The sequence below is a fragment of the Nannobrachium achirus genome (assembly GCF_963921795.1).
Source record: "Nannobrachium achirus genome assembly, chromosome: 10".
NCBI classification, from domain to species: domain Eukaryota; kingdom Metazoa; phylum Chordata; class Actinopteri; order Myctophiformes; family Myctophidae; genus Nannobrachium; species Nannobrachium achirus.
In genome coordinates this window covers 56054916-56079404 of record NC_137819.1, presented here as the reverse complement: position 1 = coordinate 56079404, position 24489 = coordinate 56054916, and the positions used below count along the sequence as shown (strand labels likewise).

The 24489-nt window shown below is 40.6% G+C and overlaps 2 protein-coding genes across 2 annotated transcripts; one reads left to right on the top strand and one right to left on the bottom strand.

The window, feature by feature from the left end:
- mgat1b (alpha-1,3-mannosyl-glycoprotein 2-beta-N-acetylglucosaminyltransferase b) lies at nucleotides 1–7308 on the top strand. The gene is made up of 3 exons (XM_080736010.1): nucleotides 1–85; nucleotides 2152–3486; nucleotides 5466–7308. Exons 2-3 carry the CDS (start codon nucleotides 2617–2619, stop codon nucleotides 6165–6167), a joined length of 1572 nt encoding a protein of 523 aa, XP_080592136.1. The 5' UTR covers nucleotides 1–85; nucleotides 2152–2616; the 3' UTR covers nucleotides 6168–7308.
- A 2282-nt stretch (nucleotides 7309–9590) lies between these two features.
- Nucleotides 9591–24455, bottom strand: ddx39b (DEAD (Asp-Glu-Ala-Asp) box polypeptide 39B). Its single transcript, XM_080734375.1, has 11 exons — nucleotides 24402–24455; nucleotides 22430–22645; nucleotides 20609–20736; nucleotides 19093–19185; nucleotides 18317–18500; nucleotides 16937–17055; nucleotides 13806–13937; nucleotides 12017–12126; nucleotides 11246–11390; nucleotides 10792–10939; nucleotides 9591–9996 (listed from the first exon to the last, which is right to left on the bottom strand). The coding sequence occupies exons 2-11, from the start codon at nucleotides 22638–22640 to the stop codon at nucleotides 9980–9982; spliced, it is 1287 nt and encodes a 428-aa protein (XP_080590501.1). The 5' UTR covers nucleotides 22641–22645; nucleotides 24402–24455; the 3' UTR covers nucleotides 9591–9979.
- Between the last annotated feature and the right edge of the window lie 34 nt (nucleotides 24456–24489).

Genomic DNA, 24489 nt, shown 5'->3' with positions numbered 1-24489 from the left:
CAGCTCTTGTCCGTAGGTTTACTGTACTAGTGTTGAAACATAGACAGGGACGGGAGCACTCTTCTTTAGGCTGCTTGCTGTTCAGGTAACTGTTATTTTTATGACTTGTAGACTGGGGACAGCAGGGGTCTGCCCTCTTGTGAATCATCCTTGACAGCTTATTTTCTTCCTCTAACTTGGATGTATGTGTTGTCTGTTGTGTGTCTCTGCTCCTTTCCCCTTCTCACTCCATAATCTTAAGGACTTCTTCTGTGTAAACTGTGCCACTCTGTCTTTGAATCCCCCCACCTCTTTATTTATTTGTTCACAGTTTCCTTACCTTAGCAGGGCTTTAGTGTTCACTGTTTAGTGCAGTTTAAATGCATAGTGTGCAGTAGATGTACTTTGGACTGTGTGTGCATGTTTGTTTTTTGTCAAGAGAGGTAATGTTAGGTGAAGGATGGGTTACCATAACAAGTGTCCATAGCGTGTCATTCCAGATTTTCTGGTCTTTCACACTAATGTGGATCAACAGGTTTCAGACTATTCAGCCTATGCTGAATTGAGTTTGCCATTACATTGGAGTGTAATACATTAAGTTGTGATTAGCCAGAAGACTATTATTAGCCTGTATTTATCACCAGTAATTGGTTTAGACATCTATCCTGTTTAAAATCTCCTGTAGAAGAGATGGTGACCTCTTTCTACAACCCTCATTCAGTTACTTCTTCAATTCATCCTTTAGTCTGCAACAACACATAAGATAAGATAAACCGTTATTGATTCCTGGAGGGGAATTCAGGATACCGCTTTCTCCAGAGAAACATGACCGACACTTGATAGTGGCTTTGTTTTCTAAAAAGAAGGCTTTTCAAAGACATTTTGAAGGCATAGCATTGTCTGTGGCCGCTCTTGGTGTGTGACCATGACGTCCCTGTTTGGCAAGTTGGGAAATTTGCCTATCTGTCTCTTTATCTCTCGGGAGGTGCGTGGACTTTGATTGTTGACAGATGACAGATGTATTGGCAGACGAAAGGCAGAAAGTTGACCTTTTGCCAGTTTAATGTTTCAGCTCTCTTTGAGAACGTAGCTGTCAACTGGTGCAGGCCTAGTTTTACCACGCAGACTTGGTTCAAACCACAAATTCACTTCCTGTGCATTTACTAAGTTCCTAAGAGCACCGCCCTACCAACTTTACTCAGAAATGCCTCTCAAGTAGAGAATGTCCCTGACTGTCTGTGTTCACATCTAGCCCATCATTTCCGTATATGAACAGTTCTCTCTCATAGTTAATCAGTGGTGTCTCAAAGTTCTTTTTTTTAACTACAAGGGTTAATAGTGAATAATGTTCACTAAGACACGATAGATGGAGGCAAAATAACAGAACCTCGATAATCTTTATTGTTTTAATACTGATATCTTATTTAAGTGAATTCTATTACTGTCCAACATGTTGATGGTGATTGCTTTACAGATAGATGTCATTTTATCTGTAGACCTCTAGAATGTTAGCTGCACAGCTAAGTTACTTCTTCAACCGTTCTTCCACCTCAACTCCATATATGTGTCTAATGCTCACTATTAAATGGCACAATTTCTGTCTCAGGCAGGCTGTGGATAGCAAAAAAAAAATGGTGATGTCAAATCTGACTCACTGGCTCAGGAGGCACAGAACGGGGCACTTTTTAGACACCAGACTCTGTTTACTCGTTGTGTTAAGTATAATGTAGCATCATGTGAAAACCTTTTTCAAGTCTTCTGTGTTCTAGTAGAGCCAACCAAATTACTTGAATGACATTACTGTCATCTCAGATTATCCACCACCCGCTCTAGAGACACAGAGCACTTCAAAATATTATACCCACTACTCTAGATTAAACAGTATATTTTGTATTCTAAAATTAAAATATTTTATGCATTATTATATCAGTGATATGTACATTTTGGCCCATAAAATCAGCCAGCTGATTTTTCTTCATAATCAAGTAAACCGATTTTGACGTATTTTGTGACCTTTTTAAGGTTACATGTCCTGTGGAGAAGAGAAGGAAATCCTGTCTGCTCCTTAGCAAATTTGGGATAGTGTAGAATGCTTTGTTTCTGCTGTTCAGGAAAAATTAAGAAGCAAGTTTAATTTATTGCTCTACTAATTCACTCTTCTCTTTTTTGCAGGAGGATGGCAAAAGGATAACATCGAGGATTCACATTCCCTCGCCCCAAAGTAGCCCTCATTTAACAGCATTTTTGCTGTTTTAATCTGATGCGTTGCTGCATCCCCCTGGGAAACTATCGCTGCTTTCCTTTACACCTCGCTGTTTGCTGTGGTATTTCATGGAGTGCGTGCCTTCCACTTCAATATCGGCTCAATACGTTTTGAATGGGTCCATGAACAGCTGGGTGCTAGGAGTCAATTGGTACCCTCATATCCTCATGGCATTTGGACCTAAGACAGAGTGATGCCAAGTTTACTAACAACAAGAATGTGATTGGACATCAGATTCCTACTTGGATGTTTTCGTCTAGCCCTCTTCTATGATTGGGACCCTGGCTTGTGGGAATTGTGTTCTTGTTTAAGCGCTCATTCCCTACCTGTAGCCATTTCCTCAACCCCCACCCTCCTTTGGTGTCATTTGGGCCATGGTTCGCAAGAAAGGTTCTCTTATCTTGTGTGGAGCTTTCCTATTTGTTGCCTGGAATGCTTTACTTCTGCTTTATCTTTGGGGGCGTCCTCCCATCGGGCGCCATTCAGAAGGTGGCGGAGCCGAACCAGGGGGGAAAGAAGAGTGGGGTGTGGCCCAAGGAAAAGGGGGCGGGGCCAACCTGGCAGGGGAGGTGATCCGATTGGCGGAGGAGGTGGAAGTTGAGCTGGAGAACCAGAAGAATCTGCTGAAGCAGATTGAAAGTCACAGGTCACTGTGGGCACAACGGAAAGACGTCGGCAAAAGAGACACGGACGGTGGGAAGGAGGAGCAGAAACAAGAGGATGTCAAACAGCCCCTGGAGCCTCCAGCTCCTCCCAAAGACCATTTAGATAACAAGGACCAAACTGAAGTAAAACAAACACTGGTCCCTACAACAACAGTCCCAGACTCAACATTTGAAAAGAAAGAGGGCAGTGACCTCAAAGAAGAGACCATTCTGGACCATAAGTCGGAGGTTACCGACGGCACTCCTCAAGTCGTCATCCCCATATTGGTCATCGCTTGTGACAGAGTGACGGTGAAAAGGAGCCTTGATAGATTAATACAGTATCGTCCTTCCCCTGAACTCTATCCAATCATAGTCAGCCAGGACTGTGGCCACGCGGACACGGCCCGTGTGATTGGCTCGTATGGAGATCAAGTGACCCACATCCGCCAACCAGACCTGTCTGACATCAGGGTGCGGCCGGAGCACAGGAAGTTCCAGGGCTACTACAAGATATCCAGACATTACCGCTGGGCTCTCAACCAAGTCTTCAACACCTTCTCCCACTCTACCGTGGTCATTGTGGAAGATGACTTGGAGGTACAGTAAAAGCTCTGAGTATTGTAGCCCCACCACCAAAATAGAAAATAGTAGTGACATATTCTCTAGATAGTAAATCATTGACTCAGGTCTTGATAGGAGGGAATAATACTATAACAGATAAATGAAAAAAATACTGTAATTGGTTGTTTACATTGAAATAAAACGAACCCAAGCTATACAGTATATCGATTTATTATGATAGCACATTCTCCACCTACAAATCAAACTCTTTACGAATGTATAACCCCAATTTAAATGGTCAAAGCAGTCATGGTTTGGGCCTTAAAGTTCTGTATGATGCCGTTCCTGTTACTAATCCATAGCAACAGCATCATATATCGTCCAAAAAACACAAAAGTCTGGATAGCACATCCTGTAACTTGTGTGAGTGCTGTGGTACTGGCCTGTCACCACCCCTGCTCTCTTTTCTCCCTTTCCTGTCACTCATCCCCCCCCCCCCCCCCCCCCAGGCTCAGTGAAACACATTTGATTGGTCCAGGTTCATCTACTACTATGTCTGGTATCAATAACTCCTTCCCTTATGTAAATCATCAAAGTTTGTGTCTACTTAGTTCAGAGCAGGCTCTACAGCGCTGGCAGAAATGACATACTCTGCTACATTGTGATTGCTCAGCATTTTCCATAGATTTAAAATGGCCCTTTGATGGAAGAGGTGTAATTACATCTGGCTCAATTTTAAATTTGGGTTATAAATGATCGGAGTTGGTCTTGTAATGTTCCCACGTTTGTCCGGCTGCATACATCACAATCATTTTTCTTTCTCAGTTTTGTTTTATGGTTTCTTGATCTAGAAAAAAAGTTCTGCAGCACCAACCTATTTATACGGTGTAATTATGTTACAGTTTGAAGCATTGCTCCCTAAGTTAAACTCTGGGTGTACTCTTAAGGCTGAGTAGTGAACAATGAACATTGAGGAGTTTTTGATACCATGCATGCATGCATAAACCTAATATGTGGGGTGTTTGTAAAGTTAGGCATTTCGAGAATGATTGCTTGTAAACCATTCATAATTTATTCTAATTCAGAGTGGACAGCTAGTTTTGCATTTTCAGATGAGCACATTTAAGTGATTAATGAATTAATTAGCTTTCTCTATTCAGAAAAAGGGTGCAGCAGAAGTGCCTATGCAAATCAATTTGCATACTTGAGACCTGTACTTGGTCATACATTGTATTGAAAATAGCTAATCTACAAGCTTGTGACACATTGTGAGTTTGTAGATCTTTTTGGAAAATGTTCACCTTTTAATGCAAAGGGACAGCAGGTTGAAAGTCGTTAAAGCAAGCAAAATTCCCATCTGTGTCAACATTGGGTAAGGAAAAAAGAAAAAAAAAATCAAGAGGAAATGATTTGTAATAAAAGTTGCCCAACAGTCAAACAGCTAGTTCATTGGGCCACCTAATAGTGGTTAGGGCAGATCTCACATGGATCGTGAGTCTCCGGTTCGATTCCCAGGCGGTAAAACTATTTTCTTCATGTCACTCCCCTACTCTTTCTGTGTTTCCTGTCCCTTAGCTGTATCTATCAAATAGAGGCTCAAAATCCCAGCAAAAACCGTTAGTTCATCAACCTTCCTGTAAGAATTGGAGACTTTTCAGTTCTGGTTAAATTTACGTAACATGTTTTCACATGTTTGTTTTTTATCACAGACAACTGTGGGACTCTTGTTCACTTTCTGTTTGTTTTGGCTGATCCATTCACCTTGACGAAATTAAAGGTCAAGTTCACTAAAAACAGATAACAGTTTTCATTCCTTAGGCCTGAAGTAGATTTGTTCAGCCGCCTTAATCGTTTTTCGCTTCATGGTTGTCTGTGATTGATTATATGATTAACAACTGGCCTAATCTCTTGGCTGTGTGTTTGACAGAGATAAATGTTCGCTGTTAAGAGTGTGACGTGCTCCTTTTTTTAACATGATTCATAGACACATCTCTTTTTTTTCCCCCCACACACAGGTGGCACCTGATTTCTTTGAGTATTTCAGAGCCCTCTACCCTATCTTGCGCTCTGATCCCAGCCTGTGGTGTGTGTCTGCCTGGAATGACAATGGCAGAGACGCCTTGGTAGATCCAGGCAGGTCTGATCTCTTGTACAGAACAGACTTCTTCCCGGGTCTGGGATGGATGCTTCTCAAGGAGATGTGGGACGAATTGGAGCCCAAATGGCCCGCTGCCTTCTGGGACGACTGGATGCGTCAGCCGGTGCAGCGCAACGGTCGATCTTGCATCCGACCGGAGATCTCCAGAACTATCACTTTTGGACGAAAAGGCGTCAGTTTAGGTCAATTCTTTGACCAGTACTTGCGCTACATTAAGCTAAACACAGATTTTGTGCCTTTTACCAAACAGGATTTGTCTTACTTGATAAAGGAGAAATATGATGAAAACTTTATTAAGGAGGTTTACAGCGCCCCTCTGGTGAAAATTGAGGATCTACAACAAGGGGGCAGTTTGAAGGGAGCGGGTCCATTCCGGGTGCAATATTCCAGCCGGGACAGTTTTAAGGTCTTGGCTCGCAACCTGGGAGTGATGGATGACTTGAAATCGGGGGTTCCTCGTACAGGCTACAGGGGCGTCGTCAGTTTCCTGTCACGAGGTCGAAGGGTCTTTTTTGCCCCACCAGAGGGGTGGACACAGTACGACGTCAGCTGGAGCTGAGAGAGTTTGGATCCAGATATGATAATGTGAATGGTGAGCAGGGGATCGAGCTGGACACGAGACACAAGAGGAATGCCCTCTCAAACCAAAGAATATACTGTAGTTAGACACAACACATAAATGAAGGAACTTAATTAAAATTGAAGCAGGGTTGGGAGATTAGTTTTGGTGATGGGGCAAAACATTCTTTTACATTTGTTTATGACTGCAGACAGAGGCCTGTGTTCATAAAGCTTCTAGAAATGTACTGCTGTTAACAAGTTCAGAAGGTCACATGAGCAGATAAAGTCGGCTAGAATGTCATAGTCACACTGCTCTGGGGTCAGCACTGCTATTCCAAGATGATTTATGAATACCGGCCCTGACTGCAGTGGTGCACAGGGCACAATGTGATGTGAAGCTAGAGATTAATCTCAGAAGAACTAAGAGCGTTGTTCTTTGGCTCGAGCTGGTCTTGGATGGTCTGCTATTTGTTACTATGTGATGTCTTAAACTTCTTGGTGCAGCCCAGTACTTTGACAAAAGAACGACTTTTACATGAAGGCAGTGTTTTTTAGAACTACAGCATCTTCTCCTCTCTTTGGGTTAAAAGAATCTGCATTTCCAGTTCAAGATGTCCACCCAAGGTGAATGAACTTATGGTCAAAATTGTCTGGAATAGTTTTCCTTTTTTTTAATTGAAAAAGAAGGGGGGAAAACAACTGTATGAAGCATATAAAGATTTTTCAGTAAAGCTATTTTGAAATTATTTAACTACCATTTAAAAGATGTCATGCTGCAAATTAGTTGAGATTCAAACATCACTGGGTCTGATAGCCAGTTGTCCATTCTATTGAAGTATTATCACCACGAGCCGTACTACAGGGCAAGTTGTACTTAACATGACTTCCAAACAATGGTTTGGTAAGACTGGGTTTGTTGAAAAACCAACAATTTCTTTGTTTTCTTTCTGCCATAAGGATGAAAAATGTGGGCTAGAGTTTAATAAATGGTAATCATTGTACTGTAGCTTTGGGACATTATCCAGAAGATTGGCAGAGTGATTCCTGTCTGTATGGTGATGTGTAAAACCACTGCCTGATGTGTTTATAACTTTAATACGTTGCAAATAAAACAGACTATTTTGATATTTGTCCACTTATCTAGGGAGTCTCTCTTTGTATTTCACAGTGCATTCAGCTGTAAACACCTTATGCTGCCTAAAAAATAAAACTGAAGAAGTCTATTGTTTAAAATGACCCGTGATGGCCAGTTATCTCTCCCACTTCCTTTAAAAAACAAAAGTTGTCATCCTGTCAGATTCTTTCCTGCCCTATTTCCTGTTGCAAAAACATGCTGATATTGGTTTTCTTAAAGCTGCAATCCGGAACTTCTATTAATGGTGCACATTGCTCCTAATAGGATGGTTGAAGGCAGAGGTTAAATTTCATGTGCAAAAGTACAGTGACACATACAAGATCAAAAATGTATTTTAACGAATAAAACATTTGAACTAATCTGCATGGTAGAGTATGTTAACACAATATAACTTGCACATTTGCAATGGTTGAATCGGAAACAGAATCTTTGTCACATCACAGGTTTACAGATGTAAATCAGTAGGGGATATTCAGTTTTGTGCAAGCTCCGTAATGTTTTGTTTCCAGAAAGAGGTGGTGTTACTCAGGGGTGTCACACCACATTCTGGGCCCTGGGTACAAGGATTCACTGCGTTATTTTGTGCTTTAGCTATTGAAAAATAGCAGATATACAAGCTCACAGCGCAGCACCGAGTGCCGGGCTGCGAGCTTGTAGATCTGCCATTTTTTTTAAATCGTGAAAGTCTTAGAAGGTTTTTTTGAAAAACCTGTTTCTATGTCAGTGGTGCTCAAACTTTTTCCATGTGAAGGACCCCCAAGATTACATGTATTTGGCCACAGACCCCCATCTCAAAATATTTACTTCCAGGCAGGGACCCCCCAGAAGCAAAATTTGAGTTACAAATGTTTGCTTAAAAATACATAATATTCAAAGATTTGCACACATTTTCACAAAGTATGAAATAATTTAAGGCCCCTCCACCTTGGGCCCTAGTAACTCAGTCTAACTAACTTGACGATGGCGAGCCAGATTGCTGACATAGAAACATAGGTTTTTCAATTTTTTTTGAAGGATTCAAAAGACACTTATAGAATCGGGTCAAAATTCTAATTTTCACGATTTTTCAAAAATAGCAGATCTACAAGCTCGCGGCACCGCGCTGTGAGCTTGTATATCTGTTATTTTTCAATAGTTAAAGCATAAAATAATAATACACTATAATGTACCTGTTTAAAATGTATGGATTGCAATTTAACACCCTCTCAATCCAGGTTAAGGACAATTAAGAAATAGGGTAGCATGACTAGAATGAAAACTGACGAGACAAAGGTTGTTTGATTACGTAACTCCTCTCCACTCCACTCTACTGTAATCTCTATAAACATATCAAATCACCATCAGATTTTAGTTGATGGATTGACATTGCATGTCCCAGATAGATACAACATGTCAGGATATTATCTGGTGTCTTCTTCTGGTGGAGCTGGCAGAACGTTGGTCAGGATTAACAAGCTTCACTCTTCTTGAGGTAGAACATGACCTCACCAAACATGGAACAGATGTTTGGAGCACTCATCTGTAGGGGTCGACCGATATGGGATTTTCCATGATCCATTTCGATATCGATAAGTCGTGATCAAAGAGGCCGATAACCGATATTATGAATCGATATGCATTTTAAGTAAAAAAGAATAAAAAAATGTATCACCCAATTGGAAATAGTGGTTAATTAATTTATATATTTTTCCCATCCTAAATGTCTAGAGGCTCACATCTAATCGCCACATACTAGAATAGCGTGAAAATCAGTAACCAAGATGCAAAAAATAAATAAATAAAAAAAATATATCAAAACTTTTTTCAACTTTCTTTTCCGATATCGATATTTTGCGATATTAATAAATGTGATGAATATAGACTTCGGTTATCGCCCATTTCGATAATCGGTCGATCCCTACTCATCTGTGCACTGGGAGCACCAGGCCAGCTGTGTTTTGGTAACTGACATGCGGTGCAGGCCTGCTTATGACTATTTGTTCATATTTACAGCCACAGAAAGGAAAGAGTAATTAAAGGACAAACAACCGTCATCAAAGTCAGACTTTTGTTGAGCGGGTATAGCCAAGCACTTCTATTAGTAAATAACTTGTTATGCCTGATTATAAATACTTTCATGGCAGTCTAGAGTAGTTGCACAGCTGGATTAAGAATGAGAGAGATGTCATTGGAAAAAAAGCATTTATTAACAATTTCCTTACAATTAAGGAACTTCAGATAACACAAAACACAAGCTTTGTTTAAGTAAACAGGAAAACAAAAATCGAATTTTCAAGATGACGGAACACTATAAAATTGAACCAAGCAAATGGGTTCTCTCTCCTGACTGATGAAACTGCTGTCCCAAACTGCTGAAAATGTACTTTTTGTTAATATAAAGCTCAACAATATAGCCATGATTAATATCACACTATAAAGCTTTAATATTTTAACAAAAAACTTCAGTCTTCTTTTAAATTATACATACAGTCTGCAGAGGGCACTGCAACAAAATACAATATAAATAAAACAAAATCCCATTTGTATCATTTAAAATAACAAATGATGTTGGGGAAAATATACAAGCCAGGTTTTCAACTTGAAAAGAAAAAAAAATATATTGCACTTATTCTGTATTAAGTGATAAACTGCAAATATAAAACAAACTGCACACAAGAAATTGGGATCCGTGTCCTCTACCGTGTGGGTTCAACTGCAAGGAAAGGAAAGGGGGAGATAGGGTTGAACAATGCTGTTCTCAGGTCAGGTATATAGTACATCATTAAAGGGAAACACATATTGTGCATTTCAATTAATTCTAGGTGTGCAGTTAATAGAACTGAACAGTTTAAAACAGAGGCGACAAACTTGTTGACACGTTAAAATAGTTTTTCTCTCTTCTTTTCTTTTCTCTTGTGTTTCACTCTTCTCTCTGGTTGTATCTATTTAGCTCACGTGTTTTCTCTCCTCTCGTTTTTCTCATGTGCTCAGTGCGCTGTAATCAATAGTAAATACTTGCGCTCTGTAATGACGTCATTACAGCCGCGCTCGGGTCGCGCAGCAAGTGACGTTTGGCCAGTTTGATGTGACTTGCATGTGACTTGCGTATAACTCTATGGAGTGGATGTGGTTACTGCTTTCAGACTGAGACAGATGTCCTCACTCCTCAGATACGGGATTTGAAACCACCTCTGGATGTGGTTTTTCAAAATCGGATTTCATGTGACCTGCATGTGACCTGTCTGGATTTAGACTATTTTTTTAAAATCGGATTCCACTTTTGATGTGACTCAGATCTGATTCAGGCTAGATTTCAGTGGCAGTGTAAAGCCGGCCTTAGAAACCGGATTCTGCCAATAAGATGCCAAGTCCTGGTACTTACACTTTTGTTTACCTATTTCACCTACTAGCAACATTACACCGATATCAGGGGCCCATCGACTGCTGTAACTTCCACCAAAGGTACAATACAGTAAAACATGAATAAAAAAACATCAAAGGTACTTACTGTAAGAGCTGATGTCGATCTCATCAGGCAGCACGCTGATGTTCACTGCAAAGCGCTCCTGCACACTGAGGAGCGTGCGGACGTCAGTCTCATCTGCCACAAATGTGATTGCAAGGCCTCTGGTGCCAAACCTGCCTGCCCTGGCAACCTGGGGAAGAGATGATGTTTTGTAAACGTGTTCAACCCTGGCTGCATGGTCAAATAATGAACCACTGTGAAAAGAATAGATTCAAGCAGTCACTGAGTTTAGAGTCTAATATTACCACACATTACCAGAGGAAAACAATTTCTAGAACATGTGATTGTTGTGCTGTTTACCAATACTCACACCCTTCTGGAGCCCAATAAAATCCTTGTAGGACAATAAAGATTTGTTTTCGGCTGATTGCACAACAGAAGGTACTGGTAACAGAAAGTGCAGCAAAAAAGGGGTCGATGTTTATTCAATTCCTACCCTGTGTAGGTAAGTGTCCGAGTCCTCGGGCATGTCGTAATTAAAGGCAATGTTGACTCGCTCAATGTCCATCCCTCGGCCAAACAGGTTGGTGGCCACCAGGATCCTCTGCTGGAAGTCTTTGAACTGCTGGTAGCGTGACAGTCTGCAGAGGTGATGAGAGGGGAAATAAAGAACCATTTGATGCTTAAAGCTGCAATCTGTACGATCCATGTCCAACAAAACTGTCCCAAGATAACAGAACTGCAAGCTCTAAACCAGGGGTCTTCAACAGGGGGTCCGGGACCCCTAGGGGATCCTCAGAGTTACTACAGGGGGTCCTCCAAATCTTTGTGTGTATTAGAAACTTTTTTTCTCAAATTTTTTATATTAGCCACTTGAACCCTAGCGTCCATATTCTGAGAACTTTAGCCAAAATAGCAGATCTACAAGCTCACAACTTGTGGGCTTGTAGATTGGCTATTTTCGGCAAAGAGCTCTGGTGTAGAGGGGAAAAGTACAGAGTGAAAGGTCAAGTTCATTAAGTATTGACGGTTCAAGTGGTTAAATATCTACAAACACAAATTGTCATGAATCCAAAATACACTGAGGATTGTGCTGTCAAACAATGAAACTATATGGAATCTATGAAAAGGTTGTGGGGGTCCCTGCTTCATCTCTATCTCAACTAAGGGGTCCTTGGCCTGAAAACATTGAAGACACCTGCTCTAAACAGTGAGCTTGTAGATCGGCCATTCTCAGCGTGCAATTCTACTATCAAATGAGCCTCACCGTTCTTCCTGTTCCATCCCGCTGTGGATGGCGATGGCAGGGAAGTTCTGCTCCACCAGCAGCTGGGCCAGAGCCATGCAGCGAGGGACGGACCTCACAAAGATCACCACCTGGACAACAGCACATTTGTTTTTTGTGGCTGTGAATGATTAAACATGCTGGTACCACGTGCATGAGACGCATGCATGAGCTCATTTGCTCATCCAAATGAGGAATTAATGGATTCTCAAAGGGATATTTCACTTTCAAAAACACTTTTGGTAATGTACAGTAATAGTCTAATCAGGCTTTTGGGAACAACGCAGACAGTTTTTAAGTTGCTTGATTCAATATTCAGATATTTGATATTTATTTTATCAGACTCTTCCTATACAATCCCATTGTAACTTCAAGCTCCATTTTAACCATGATAGATTCATCAAATACACCCATCTTGGTTCTGGTGACTCATTGTCCTCCTAATACAGTATGTGTTTTTTCAATTACTTTTTAAGAATTATTTTGGAAGGGGAAAAAAAATTGTTCCCAAAAGCCTGATTAGATGATAAAATGACCAAAAGTTTTTTTGAAAATGAAATATCCCTTTAAGCCCATCTTTTCTTTCTTTCTACGTACTTGCAGTTCTGATTGGGGATTGACCGATGTTTTTGAAGCAAAACGTTCCCACAAATCAGGAACAGCCTTAGACTATCATTCATGAGTCACAAACAAACAATGGGGGACTCAGTGATCCATCATAATTTCTTTCAGTGGCAGGGGAAGTCGGGGGTAAAGTAGCCTTTAAATGATGTAATTTGTACAGATGAGATGTTGGAGTTCCTCCAGGAATTAGATTAGATTATTGTATATACCAATATTGACAGGCTGATATAAGATATTTAATAAAAATGCCATTTACAGGCTGTTGTATCGTCAAATAGTTTGGTCTTTGCCAACCAAGAATTTATTCGTTGATTTGTTGTTCAATATAGGTCTATATATCTATTTAAAATGGTAAGCAGACTGTAAACTCCGTACGAAAACCTTTCAATTCCATCAGTTTATAACTTTAAATGGTAGACAATGTGACAACATTGTGGGAATGCGGGAATACTGTATAATACTATGATAATTTCGGGGCGTGTCAGTGGAGCTTTAAGTGAAGTTGGGCTTTAAGTATGATTAATTTGTCTGTTAAAGTTATACCATGTAACTTTTTTTATAAAACAAATCTTAAAATGGTCCTAACTGTTAAATCGCTAAAGTTTTAGAACCCCCACTCCGTTATTTTCAGCTTCAAAAGCCTTCTCTTTATATGTTTTCTATGAGCCGTGAGGGGGGGAGAATTTCGCGGCAAAATGACGTCATCATACTACCAGCCAATCACAGCGAGGGTTATACACTGCTGGCCAATCACAGCGCATCTTGGAGTGGGGTCGCTAGGGCGGCCATATTTGTAGTCTCCCGTGTGTCTGTGTACTCGGTTGCACAGGGAGGCATGGGTGAAGGAGTGTATCTCCGGAATGGCTGAACGCACAGGAACCAGGTACCCCTCAAAAGATAGATCTCGGCGAGGTGGAGGCAGACGCGGGGGTGTGAGAACCGAAAAACGGCCGAAAGACGCGGACGCGACCGAGGTTTGCTATAGAGCTACTGACCACAAGTTGAGCAACTTACACAGTATAGCTTTAATTTAATAGTTCAATTATTTTATAGATTATTTCCTTTTTTTATAATCAAATTAATCTATTCGTTTGAACAACTGTTGAACCCCTGAAGAGAGGGTCAGCTGAGAAAGATCATCTGGTACCTGATTGAACTCCAGCACATCCAGCAGATCTATCAGCTTCCTGTTCTTTTCACCGTCCTTCAGCTTGACGTAGTGCTGCTGCAACCCGTGAAGAGTCAACTTGGTCTCGTTGTCCACAAAGACTTCCATCGGCTGGAGCAGGCAGGGGTTATTAGACAGTGTTAAGGTGAGGGGGTGAAGGCCAAGGAGAGTTATATTTGTTAGCATTTAAGACGAGATTGTGAATGATATCCAGTGTGCCAGAATGATTTTGGAAAGTCCTATCCGATGATGTTTTGATGGGTATACTATTAGGTATTATGTATTATGTAAAAAAGGGCAAAATCCTGAAATATTATATCAAAGGTGCTATATGAAAACTTAACTTAAAATAAACTTAAATATTAAATACACAAACGGAACTTTCAAAAAGTGCTGATCTATAAGCTAAAAAAACTAAACCTACCTAAAACTACCAATATTTACAAGCAACTTTACAGAATAAGAAGCCCAAAGCTTATAATAAGCAGACATGGAAACACTACTGGATAAGTAAGCTGCAGATGGCAGATCCCTCCCTTTTGATCGATAAGGCTGGTTAAACAAAGGTTAAATCAATAGGGTTTTACAACACAGATACAAATAGACGCATTACTCAGTACAAACAATGTCTCTGACCCCCTCTGGCCCTTTGTTAATGTGTCTAAAGAGTGAGGGGACCATTTAAGTAAAAAAAACTACACATTTCTGCGCTTAGGAGCTGCTACATGTATATTCAAACATTCGCTCATCAGTCCAATAATAACTGAACATTATCATGAATGTAATGTGTGTAATTTAAGAGAAATTCTGAATTCTACCTCAAAGTAACTGTCAAACCGCTATGCTCATCAAACACTGTCTAATCCTTTCACAAACTATCACACCCAAATTATTGCCAGTCTAGCAGGTTAGCCAGTCATACAGTCAGTCGGTTGACTGTTGGATCGTTTTTCATGTTTGTGAAATTGTACAATTTAAACTAGTCTAAGGGAGCCTATATGTATATGCCTACATTATACAGTACATCCCATCCCATATGTCATCAATTATATTCAGAATTTCAATTTGAATTATTTACCACTATTTAATAGTGGTTGTATGTCTATTCAGGCGGTTGTATTTAACATCTTCCGTTTGAGTTACTTCAGTTGTCCTGTTTACCTTTAATATATTTGGACTCTACACATCTTTACACGCTCTCCATCTCCATTATCATCTAATTCCTTGCCTGCTCCAGCGTTCAGGGTTCATGTTTGCCATTTCTTAGACTGCATTGACAATTAATGTGCAGTAAAGAACAAAACGATTGCTACAATTTAGAACTGCTGTGCTTGCCTACAGGGCGGTTAGTCTATCTCAAGGCAGTTACCTCAACTCCATTAAAGTTGACTCGGATGACAATAAAAGTAAGAGGCCCGTTCTGGCAAGGTGGCAGGCAGACTCAGGCTCTATTTCTTTGCACTGTCCTCCACTTTGCTGGGAAAAGTAATTAACTACAGAGGTCTCAAGAGCTAGAATCACTACGGCCTGGTTCACTCTCTGGGGCTTGACTTCAGTGTTTCTACTGGAAGGCTACTGTAGGTGAGAATGTTCCCTTCTTATTGAATTCCTTTTTCTTTTGTTGGAAGGATCTGTACATTTAGCCACATGGTGCACTAACAACAGAGAAGGAAGCTCAAGGCAGAGCAGAGATTTCACTGCCAAGATTATAGAGCAGTTTCTTTGATAAGTTCACATTAAAAAGTATCTTTTATGAGTAAATATTTGTATTTGGCGTCCTTGCATTGTCTGAAAGGAAATTAAGTTTTACTCTTATGTACCTGTACACAAGTTGTGACAATAAAGTACAACCTTGAACCGGTGGTAGTTCTAAATAATTTGATAGCTACTTGAAGTCAGCTACATATTTGATTGTTATCTAATAAATGTTCTGTATCTGAGTTACTTTTCTCAGCCACTAAGAGTCTGTTGGTGCTGGGGATAAAGTAAAACTTTTAAGATTCATGAAAGCTCATTGCCAAGAGGGAAATATGCTAAATATGGCAATAACCAGAGAGTGTAGTAGCCATAAATTATAACTTCCAGCAGAGGGTGCTAATATTCGGACGTTTTGTCTCTCCTGGAGTTATAACGCAGAGTCAAATAGCTCTCGCTGGTTGAGCCTCCACGTCCCTAATCGCCTCAAAACATGTTTAAATCATGAAGTTGCTCACCTCATCGTCGAAACAGCTTTATATCTACCTATTAGCCCACTCGTTGGCATGTGTTAGTCCATATGTTCCTAATACATTAATGTTTACTAAAACTTCACCGAGTCTCATCGCTTTCCTTGTTTTTGAACTGCTTGGGTAAAAATGGCCGAACATATCACGTGACGTTGATCGCCGTTGCGATTCGCTCATACTAGGACATGACGTTTTATTGTATGCGGAAGTATTCCAACGTTCTGTAGTTCTGGAGCGTTCTGAAGGCGGAAGGATTCCGACGAGGAAACGCGAGTCTCGGAGAAGTTTTAGTAAACATTAATGTATTAGGAACATATGGACTAACACATGCCAACGAGTGGGCTAATAGGTAGATATAAAGCTGTTTCGACGATGAGGTGAGCAACTTCATGATTTAAACATGTTTTGAGGCGATTAGGGACGTGGAGGCTCAACCAGCGAGAGCTATTTGACTCTGCGTTATAACTCCAGGAGAGACAAAACGTCCGAATATTAGCACCCTCTGCTGGAAGTTATACTTTATGGCTAGGAGTGTAGGAAGAAACACTAATTGCAGTGGCACCAAATTATATTGTGCTGGGACTATAATTAGCTTAGCTGATTTAGCTATCACTGGCCAAGGAGTTGCAGGGTCAAATAGAGTGACCAAGCATTGGCCATTCACAAGCATTATGAAGACCTCACGATGACAATGATTTGACATTGCCCATGCTTCAAACTAACTGAAGGGGTTTTCTTGGAATAAGGAATAAGGAGAGACATGTCTTCCTTGCCAATAGCTCGAATTTATGGAGGCCTTAAGGCAACATAGACACAGAGTGGGGAAAGAAGTGGGGGGAGTGTTGAGGGTGGGTGTTGGTGATGCAAGAGAAAAGACGAAATTACATCTTGCATGAACTTTCTGCAGACTGGACGGATCTCTTTACTCAGGGTGGCACTGAACATCATGACCTGCTTCTCATGGGGCGTCATGCGGAAAATCTCCTGGACATCTCTGCGCATGTCTGGAAGAGGGTGGAAGAACGCCGTGATTAGAATCAGTAAATTCACTCTGTAGCTGGAAAAGGAAAATTGGTAGAAGGGGACTAAAACAAGCACAGAATTCATGATGAGGTTCAACCAGCTCTCGGTTTTCCTCGAGGTTGTACAAATTCATAATTGTGGCATACAGCAGTCGCCAATACCAACAACCACAACACAACTAACAACAGACAATATCAAAACACATCAACGTAATTAGAATTACACACCTATTACGCCACATATCATATGGTGATATTGAATATAAACACAATATACATTCATAGTAACTACTTATGTGGACTTATCATGTGGAACTGATGCAGATTGTATACATTCCCATGTGAACCAATGAGTGTATACAGTATGTACTGTAAAGCAGACTTATGGAGCAAATCATTTTTTTCCACCAATGTTTCATGCAAACTCACGATTTCATGGAACTGAAAAGTGGAAACACTGTACATACTATTTTAGCATCATATGACCAAAATAGATAATCAACTTCTGCATAATGGGCAAGGTAAACTGTTGGACCATCTCATTGATTACACAAGGTATTGCAAATACGTGTCAGCGGTGAGGCCCGTGAATGTGCTTGTTAATCATCAAAAGCTGATGTAATACGGCTCAAGTGGTGAAAATGGTTGCTTCTTTTGGGCTTGTTTTCATAGACCTGTTGTTCGCTTGTTTCACTCACAGAATCTGTCAAATGTGGCAATACTCTCTCAGCCCGGTAGAAAACAAACAAGGCTTGGTTCTGCAGCAGTAGCAGACTAGAGGTCCACTCTACAGGAATATTTACCCCCCTCAATTCTACCAACTCCTAGCAAAGATGGCAATCGACTGAATATGTTCAGTTCTTCATTGACGGGTTCCGACAGCGCTATCGACGGCAAACCGACTAAGTGCCGACGGCAGCAGACGTTTCCGACTATATCTGTCGCCGAATCTATGCTGTGAAGAGACAGTTTAACATCCGTCTAAACGTATTTTTGGCCTCATTGTCCGGAGCTATACTTGCAAACTAGTAACAACTAGATCAATTAGTGCCAAATGTATATTGTATATTATATATATATAATTATTTATATATTATATTTATTTCCTTATCTATCTATGCCCTGAAAACCATTCCCACATTTGGAGTCATATATGTGATAGATGTCACAGACATCTGATTTACGGTACATTTAAGACTTGAATAGCTTTACACAACGTGGAGGAAGATGCGTGTTTATTCACCGAGCTGTTCGAGCATCTTGTCACATTCGTCCAGGATGAAGTGTTTGATGTGACGCAGGTTGAGTATCTTGTTGCGCACCAGCGCCAGGATTCGTCCGGGTGTTCCCACCACCACGTGAGGGCAGTTCTTCTTCAGGACCTCCGCGTCTTTCTGGATAGACAGACCCCCGAAGAATACTGCTACCTGGAGAGACAAACACGACGATGGGATGTGTTACACAGGATCATCAAGGAGCTGGGGGACACAGTGTTGTAGAATTGTACAGATAATAATGGGTAGACTAGTGCAGTGGTTCTCAACGTGGATTCCAGGGACTCTGTGGGTTCCTTTAGTCTAAATTGATCCTTAAAAGTCTAACTCTGACAATGTACAAATGGAACCAAATGAAACCACGTTCCATTTGTACACTGTCAGAGTTAAGGGGAGACCTTGATATTTGAAAGTTTGAGAAACACTGGACTAGAGCAGTGGTTCTCAAACTTTTTCATGACCCCAAAACGTATTTGGCCACAGACGCCCATCTAAAAAAATGTGTTAAAAAAAAAAAGTAGCAGATCTACAAGCTCATAGTGCAACACAAAGAGTGGGGCTATGAGCTTGAATATCTGCTATTTTTAAATAAATAAAATATTGTTTAAGTGTTTCAAATGATTGTGATACTATATTAACTAATTATACTGGGGATCCCCACCCCTTTAGCACCCCCTGGTGTCCCCTCCCAGACCCCACTTTGGGAACCACTGGACTAAAGGATAAGCACACCGTGCATGCATACCAATACAGTGGGCATGTATTTGGAGAATCTCTCATACTCCTTGCTGATCTGGAATGCCAGCTCTCGGGTGTGGCACATGACCAGGACAGATACCTACAACAAGAAAAGCATGTGAGTAGAATGATACGTGATACAATTACATAATGGTATTCACATTTAGTAGGACTGTCACGATTATGACATTTTACATTATTTGTCACTCAAATAATTGCAATTAACGATTTAATTGTGTTTTTGTCGTTGACAATTACATTTCTGTTCGGCTTTTAGGCTTTGAAGTTGCACATGGTAGATATGACAAATAACCTAAATATACAAAGAAATTACAAATACATATTTGACAACTTTATACTTAAAAAATAACATTGATAGTGGAAATAGCCGATCTACAAGCTCGGTTGTGAGCTTGTAGATCTGCTATTTCGGAACTTGAGTTTCTCAGAACTTGAGTTTCTCAAAACTCAAGTTCCGTTTCACCTAAATGACTGGATTATTGTCCTTTACTCTGTATCATCTGGATTTGCAGAGGGCGGCAGTCACTGGTAGAGCGACCGTCCATGAGCAAAACCCTTAACCCCTAGCTGCTCCCAGGGCGAACCCTGGGTCTGCACACTGCTTTAATATCGACAAATAGTTTCTACAAATACATTTTTTTAACTGATTGCTTAGCATTGCCTGGTTATTTGACAGTCACTTTAACAGTCTGTTGATTTTCCTATTTACCTTCACAAAATGTTTACTGTTATCCTTTTTTCTATTGGCTTTGCTTATTGGAGATACGAGTCTCTTCTCAAGCTATTTGTACTAATTTGTTAATTTTGAATTCTTCATAGCTATATGCCTCGTTTCTGCTGATTCTCTCTACTATTACGACAGACCCATCCATCCTGCTTTGTAATTATTATTCATGCATTTATACAGTGTTTTCCTTACTTAATTATCATAGACAATTTATTATCATTACAGGGAGTGTAGATTGTTAACTATTGTTTTCAAAGGTCATTTTTACTTGTGGAATGAACATTCCTATTCCTAACCACTCCTAAAGTATAATTATTAAGCAGTGCGTTCTTGTGTGATTTAAGGAACATTAGCTGCTAAACATCAGATTTATGGCAATAAGTTACATCACCAGAAGGGAGTTTGCCATCTAGAATTCATGTTTATTTGTTTTTTAAGATGGCTATACTTATTACTTCAGATGAGTTTAGAAAGTTGGAAAGTTACACGTTGAACCAATTTCCTGCAAGCAATGCTATTTTGCAAGCAAGGTGAGAAATCAGCCATATACTGGTAAATCTATGACAATGCATGGAATCTCTATTCCTAGTCTACCAGTCAGCCACAGGTAAAAAAATCAATCAAAAATAGCACATCTAAAAGCTCACAACGTGTCGCATTGCGATGTATTGTGAGCTTGTGTCGGTCAGGATCGGATCAGTCAGGCTCTAGTGCCAGTAGACTGTAATGACATTAGGATGAAGGGGATGTTCGAGTGACAGCTGGGTAATGTTACCTGACCAGCGACAGGCTCCAGCTGCTGTAAAGTGGCCAGAACAAACACAGCGGTCTTTCCCATTCCAGACTTTGCCTGACAGAGAACATCCATACCCAGGATGGCTTGAGGGATGCACTCATGCTGAACTGCAAGAAGAATGTACACCACCAAGATTATGTCTTCAGAACAATACATGTATTCCATGAAAAACAAGTGTTGTTATGTGTCTAGAAAAAAGGATGTTTCTGTAAACTACTGGCAACATTTCTTCCAAACTCCTAATACAAATATTCATTTATTTGCATAAAATGCATCAAAATAAAATAAAATAGAATAAAATAAAATATTTTTTTTTCTGACTTTGAATAATGCAAAGACAAGCTCGTAAAAAGTTCATGTTTCAATTTAGGAACAGTTCAGAAACCCTTAAACCAATACTTTGCACTGTTTGCCATCCAGCTGGTCCTATTGCTATCCTAATTAATTGCTATTAAAGGACCAGGTGACTATGACAACCACAACAGTCGTTTTTTTTTATTTTCCTCGTTAAATAAGATTTGGTTCAGGCGATCAGCTAATCAGTACCTCATTAAGTTAGAATGAGGTGCATTTGTGTTAGAATTCAAGGGACAGTGGAATGAAATGGCTGTAATGCATGTAGACATGCTGAATTATGTTAACTTTGGAGTGGACCATAATGTTTTCCACAACTGTATATCATTGCTGTCAGGCACAAACCTTGTATCTCCATATTTAAAATGTTTGTTTTTAAATCAGGGGTTTTCAACGTTTTCAGGCCAAGGACCCCTTAGCTGAGAGAGAGATGAAGCAGGGAGGGACCCCCCACAACCTTTTCATAGATTCCATATAGTTTTATCGTTTGATAGCACAATATATTATGTATTTTGGATTCATGTCCATTTGTGTTTTCAGATATTTAACCACTTGAACCGTCAATACTTAAACTTGACCTTTCACTCTGTACTTAGTTTGCGCTTTTTGCCAAAAATAGCCCATCTACAAGCTCACAACACCTTGCAGTGTGAGCTTGTAGATCTGCTTTTTTGGCTAAAATTCTCAGAATATGGACACTAGGGTTCAAGTGGTGAATATAAAATAGGAGAAAAAAAAACGTTCTATCACTCAAAGATTTGGATGACCCCCTGTAATAACTCTGAGGACCCCATAGGGGTCCCGGACCCCCTGTTGAAGACCCCTGTTTTAAATGAATACCTTATGTCACACTACAGTGTCACACAAAAGTAGCAAAAATAGCCGACCTACAAGCTCACGCCTCACAATGCAAATGTTGTGAGCTTGTAGATAGATTGACTATTTCTTGCTATTTGAAATTTAAAGTGAAAGTGGTAAATGGATAAGTATTCAAAAATAGCAGATATACAAGCTCACACAGCGCGCTGCGACGTTGTACATCTGCTGAAAAATCTTCAAAGTGTGAAAACTACTGATTTTAGAAGGCATTTGTAGAAAAAAGTATTACAGTAGATTTACCCCCATTGATTCTGGATGGGGACCCAAATAAGGCCCTGGATGGGGACCCAAATGCATTTGGATCAGAAATCTGAATTATTTGTCTTAGTAATGCGACAAATACAAAAAAATATTATTGAATTCAAGTCTCCATGGTGACTAATCAATAGAAAAAAAGTCATATTGGGGTGATCTACTCTTTTAACGGGCTAAAAAAACCTTTGGGACAACTTGGGGGGGGGGGGGGGGGGGAGTATGTATTTTAGTGTTTTATGTGTTTATTTGTATGGACCTCTGAAGTCTACACAAATAAAGTTGATGATGATGATGATGGCGATGAACACTCACCCTCAGACGGATGCTCAAAGCCACAGTCCACTATGGCCCTCAACAGCTCGGGCCTGAGCAGGAAGTCTCTGAATCCAGAGGAGTGAATGGAGACGTAGGAGCCCTTCAGCCCGTCCTTGGAGTCCAGAAGATCCACACTCCCGGTGTCCACGTCCACCTCGTCCTCCTCGTAGTCCAAGAGCTCATTCTCATTCACGTCGTTCAGCGACATCCTGACTGGAGGAGACAAGGGCACCAATAGGCCTATCAATCAATCATAGGGGGCAATAATTCACTGTCAAGTAAAATGTCATAAACCGTGACAGCCATAGGTGAAGGAATATAAATAAGCACAATGGAAAACACAGGTGTGAATGCAAATCTTTGAAGTCTAGCTAAATAGAAGGGGTGCATTTAGTTCCACTTACAGACCAACCTTTTTAATAGTGTCTTTTAGCTTCTCCAAGGCTTAATATGCCCCAAGTGATTTTAATGTTTTAATATATATATATATAATATATAACATTTTATCATTTGTCTATTAAAACATTGCTAAAAAAGCTCAAAGCTTTGTCATGTTTTATTGCGACCGTCAGGTCGCACTTACTATCAAAACCTCCACAAACTGTGAGTCAGTCAGTCAGTCAGTCCGTCCGTCCGTCCGTCCGTCCGTCAGTCTGTCTGTCACACCTCACACGTCACACTATTGCCCTGCTCATATCTCCGCAACCGTTGCCCCGATCCATGCCAAATTTTGCACACACACTCCTTGCCTGCCAAACTACAACCTCCAAGGACCCCCGGGGCTCCAGGGACCCCCAGATGTAAAGAATGACCAATTGTGCAAAAATGACCAAATGACCACCCCAACAGGGCTGCTCACGGGGAATTCCCGGGGACCACCGACTCCTGGTGCTCCAGAACGGATGCCAAAGTGGTGGCGCCCCCAGTGGAGGACCCCCTCCACTGCAGCTCACATAAAATGCGTAACTCGGGCTAGGAGCGTCCGGGAGAGCCGGGACCGGTACCTATTCGTCCGCCAAGGCAACGCGGAGACCCCACCCCTCATTTCTCACATGGCCCTCTTCTAGCGCCACCATGAGGCCGATTCTTGCAAAACACATTTTTGGACACTGCTCCTACAGTTTTTGCCCTAAAATCACACAAATCGGTACACACTATGTCTACACTCATGTCATCAACATGGATCTGTCCCATATAGCGCCACCATCAGGCCGATTTTTTCAAACACATTTTTGGACACTGCTCCTACAGATTTTGCCCTAAAATCACGCAAATCGGTACACAGTATGTCTACACTCATCTCATCAATATGGATGTCCCATATAGCGCCACCATCAGGCCGATTTTTTTAACCACATTTTTGGACACTGCTCCTACACATTTTGCCCTAAAATCACGCTGCGACCTGACGGTCGCTTATCTCCCGATTAGGGAGTCTTACTGGTACAAATAATGATTATGTACCTGAAGCACTTTGAAATGTGTTTCAAAATGTTTTCAGCCCGTGAACTTGAATGTAATTTTTTTAAATGCTTTACATTTACAAGTTTCAAAATGTAAAGCATGTTACATAAAATATATAATTATAAGTATACTATTGCTTTTATATAATGTTTCAGTGTATGTGACACAATTCACAAATACACTAATTTGACTCCAAGATAAAGGTGCATGCATGCACAGTAAGTACAGTATGGTAACATGCATGCACCATGGGGGGCTGCCTGGTTGTAGGTTAGTAGCTCTGGATTACAACAATTAAAACATGTCGTACACAGCTGCAGAGACAATCACGTGTGCGTCAGTCCCATAACAAACAAACTAAAGTAGCTAACGTTAGCTAGACTAACCAGCAGGTCGTAATTTTCCCCCTTTTCATATCTAAACGCTAATGAACCGCTGAGTGAACTTTACAAAGTGTTTTTGCCTTGTAAATGAACAATAAACTCTTTGTAATTAATTATTGTACCTGACTTTACAAACGACCACCGCGACGAGTTCAAGTTGAGCGCTTTGCACACCACTGACGTCATCCACACGCGTCCTAACTTCCACGA

Bases quoted from the DNA above. Each gene is read 5' to 3' on its own strand.
- mgat1b (XM_080736010.1), top strand. From the start codon at position 2,617: ATGGTTCGCAAGAAAGGTTCTCTTATCTTGTGTGGAGCTTTCCTATTT. The intron at 3,487-5,465 runs GTACAGTAAAAG...CCCCACACACAG, and splicing joins TTGTGGAAGATGACTTGGAG to GTGGCACCTGATTTCTTTGA.
- ddx39b (XM_080734375.1), bottom strand. From the start codon at position 22,640: ATGTCGCTGAACGACGTGAATGAGAATGAGCTCTTGGACTACGAGGAG. The intron at 12,127-13,805 runs GTACCAGATGAT...GCTGTTGTCCAG, and splicing joins ATGTGCTGGAGTTCAATCAG to GTGGTGATCTTTGTGAGGTC. The intron at 11,391-12,016 runs GTGAGGCTCATT...TCACCTCTGCAG, and splicing joins GGGATGGAACAGGAAGAACG to ACTGTCACGCTACCAGCAGT.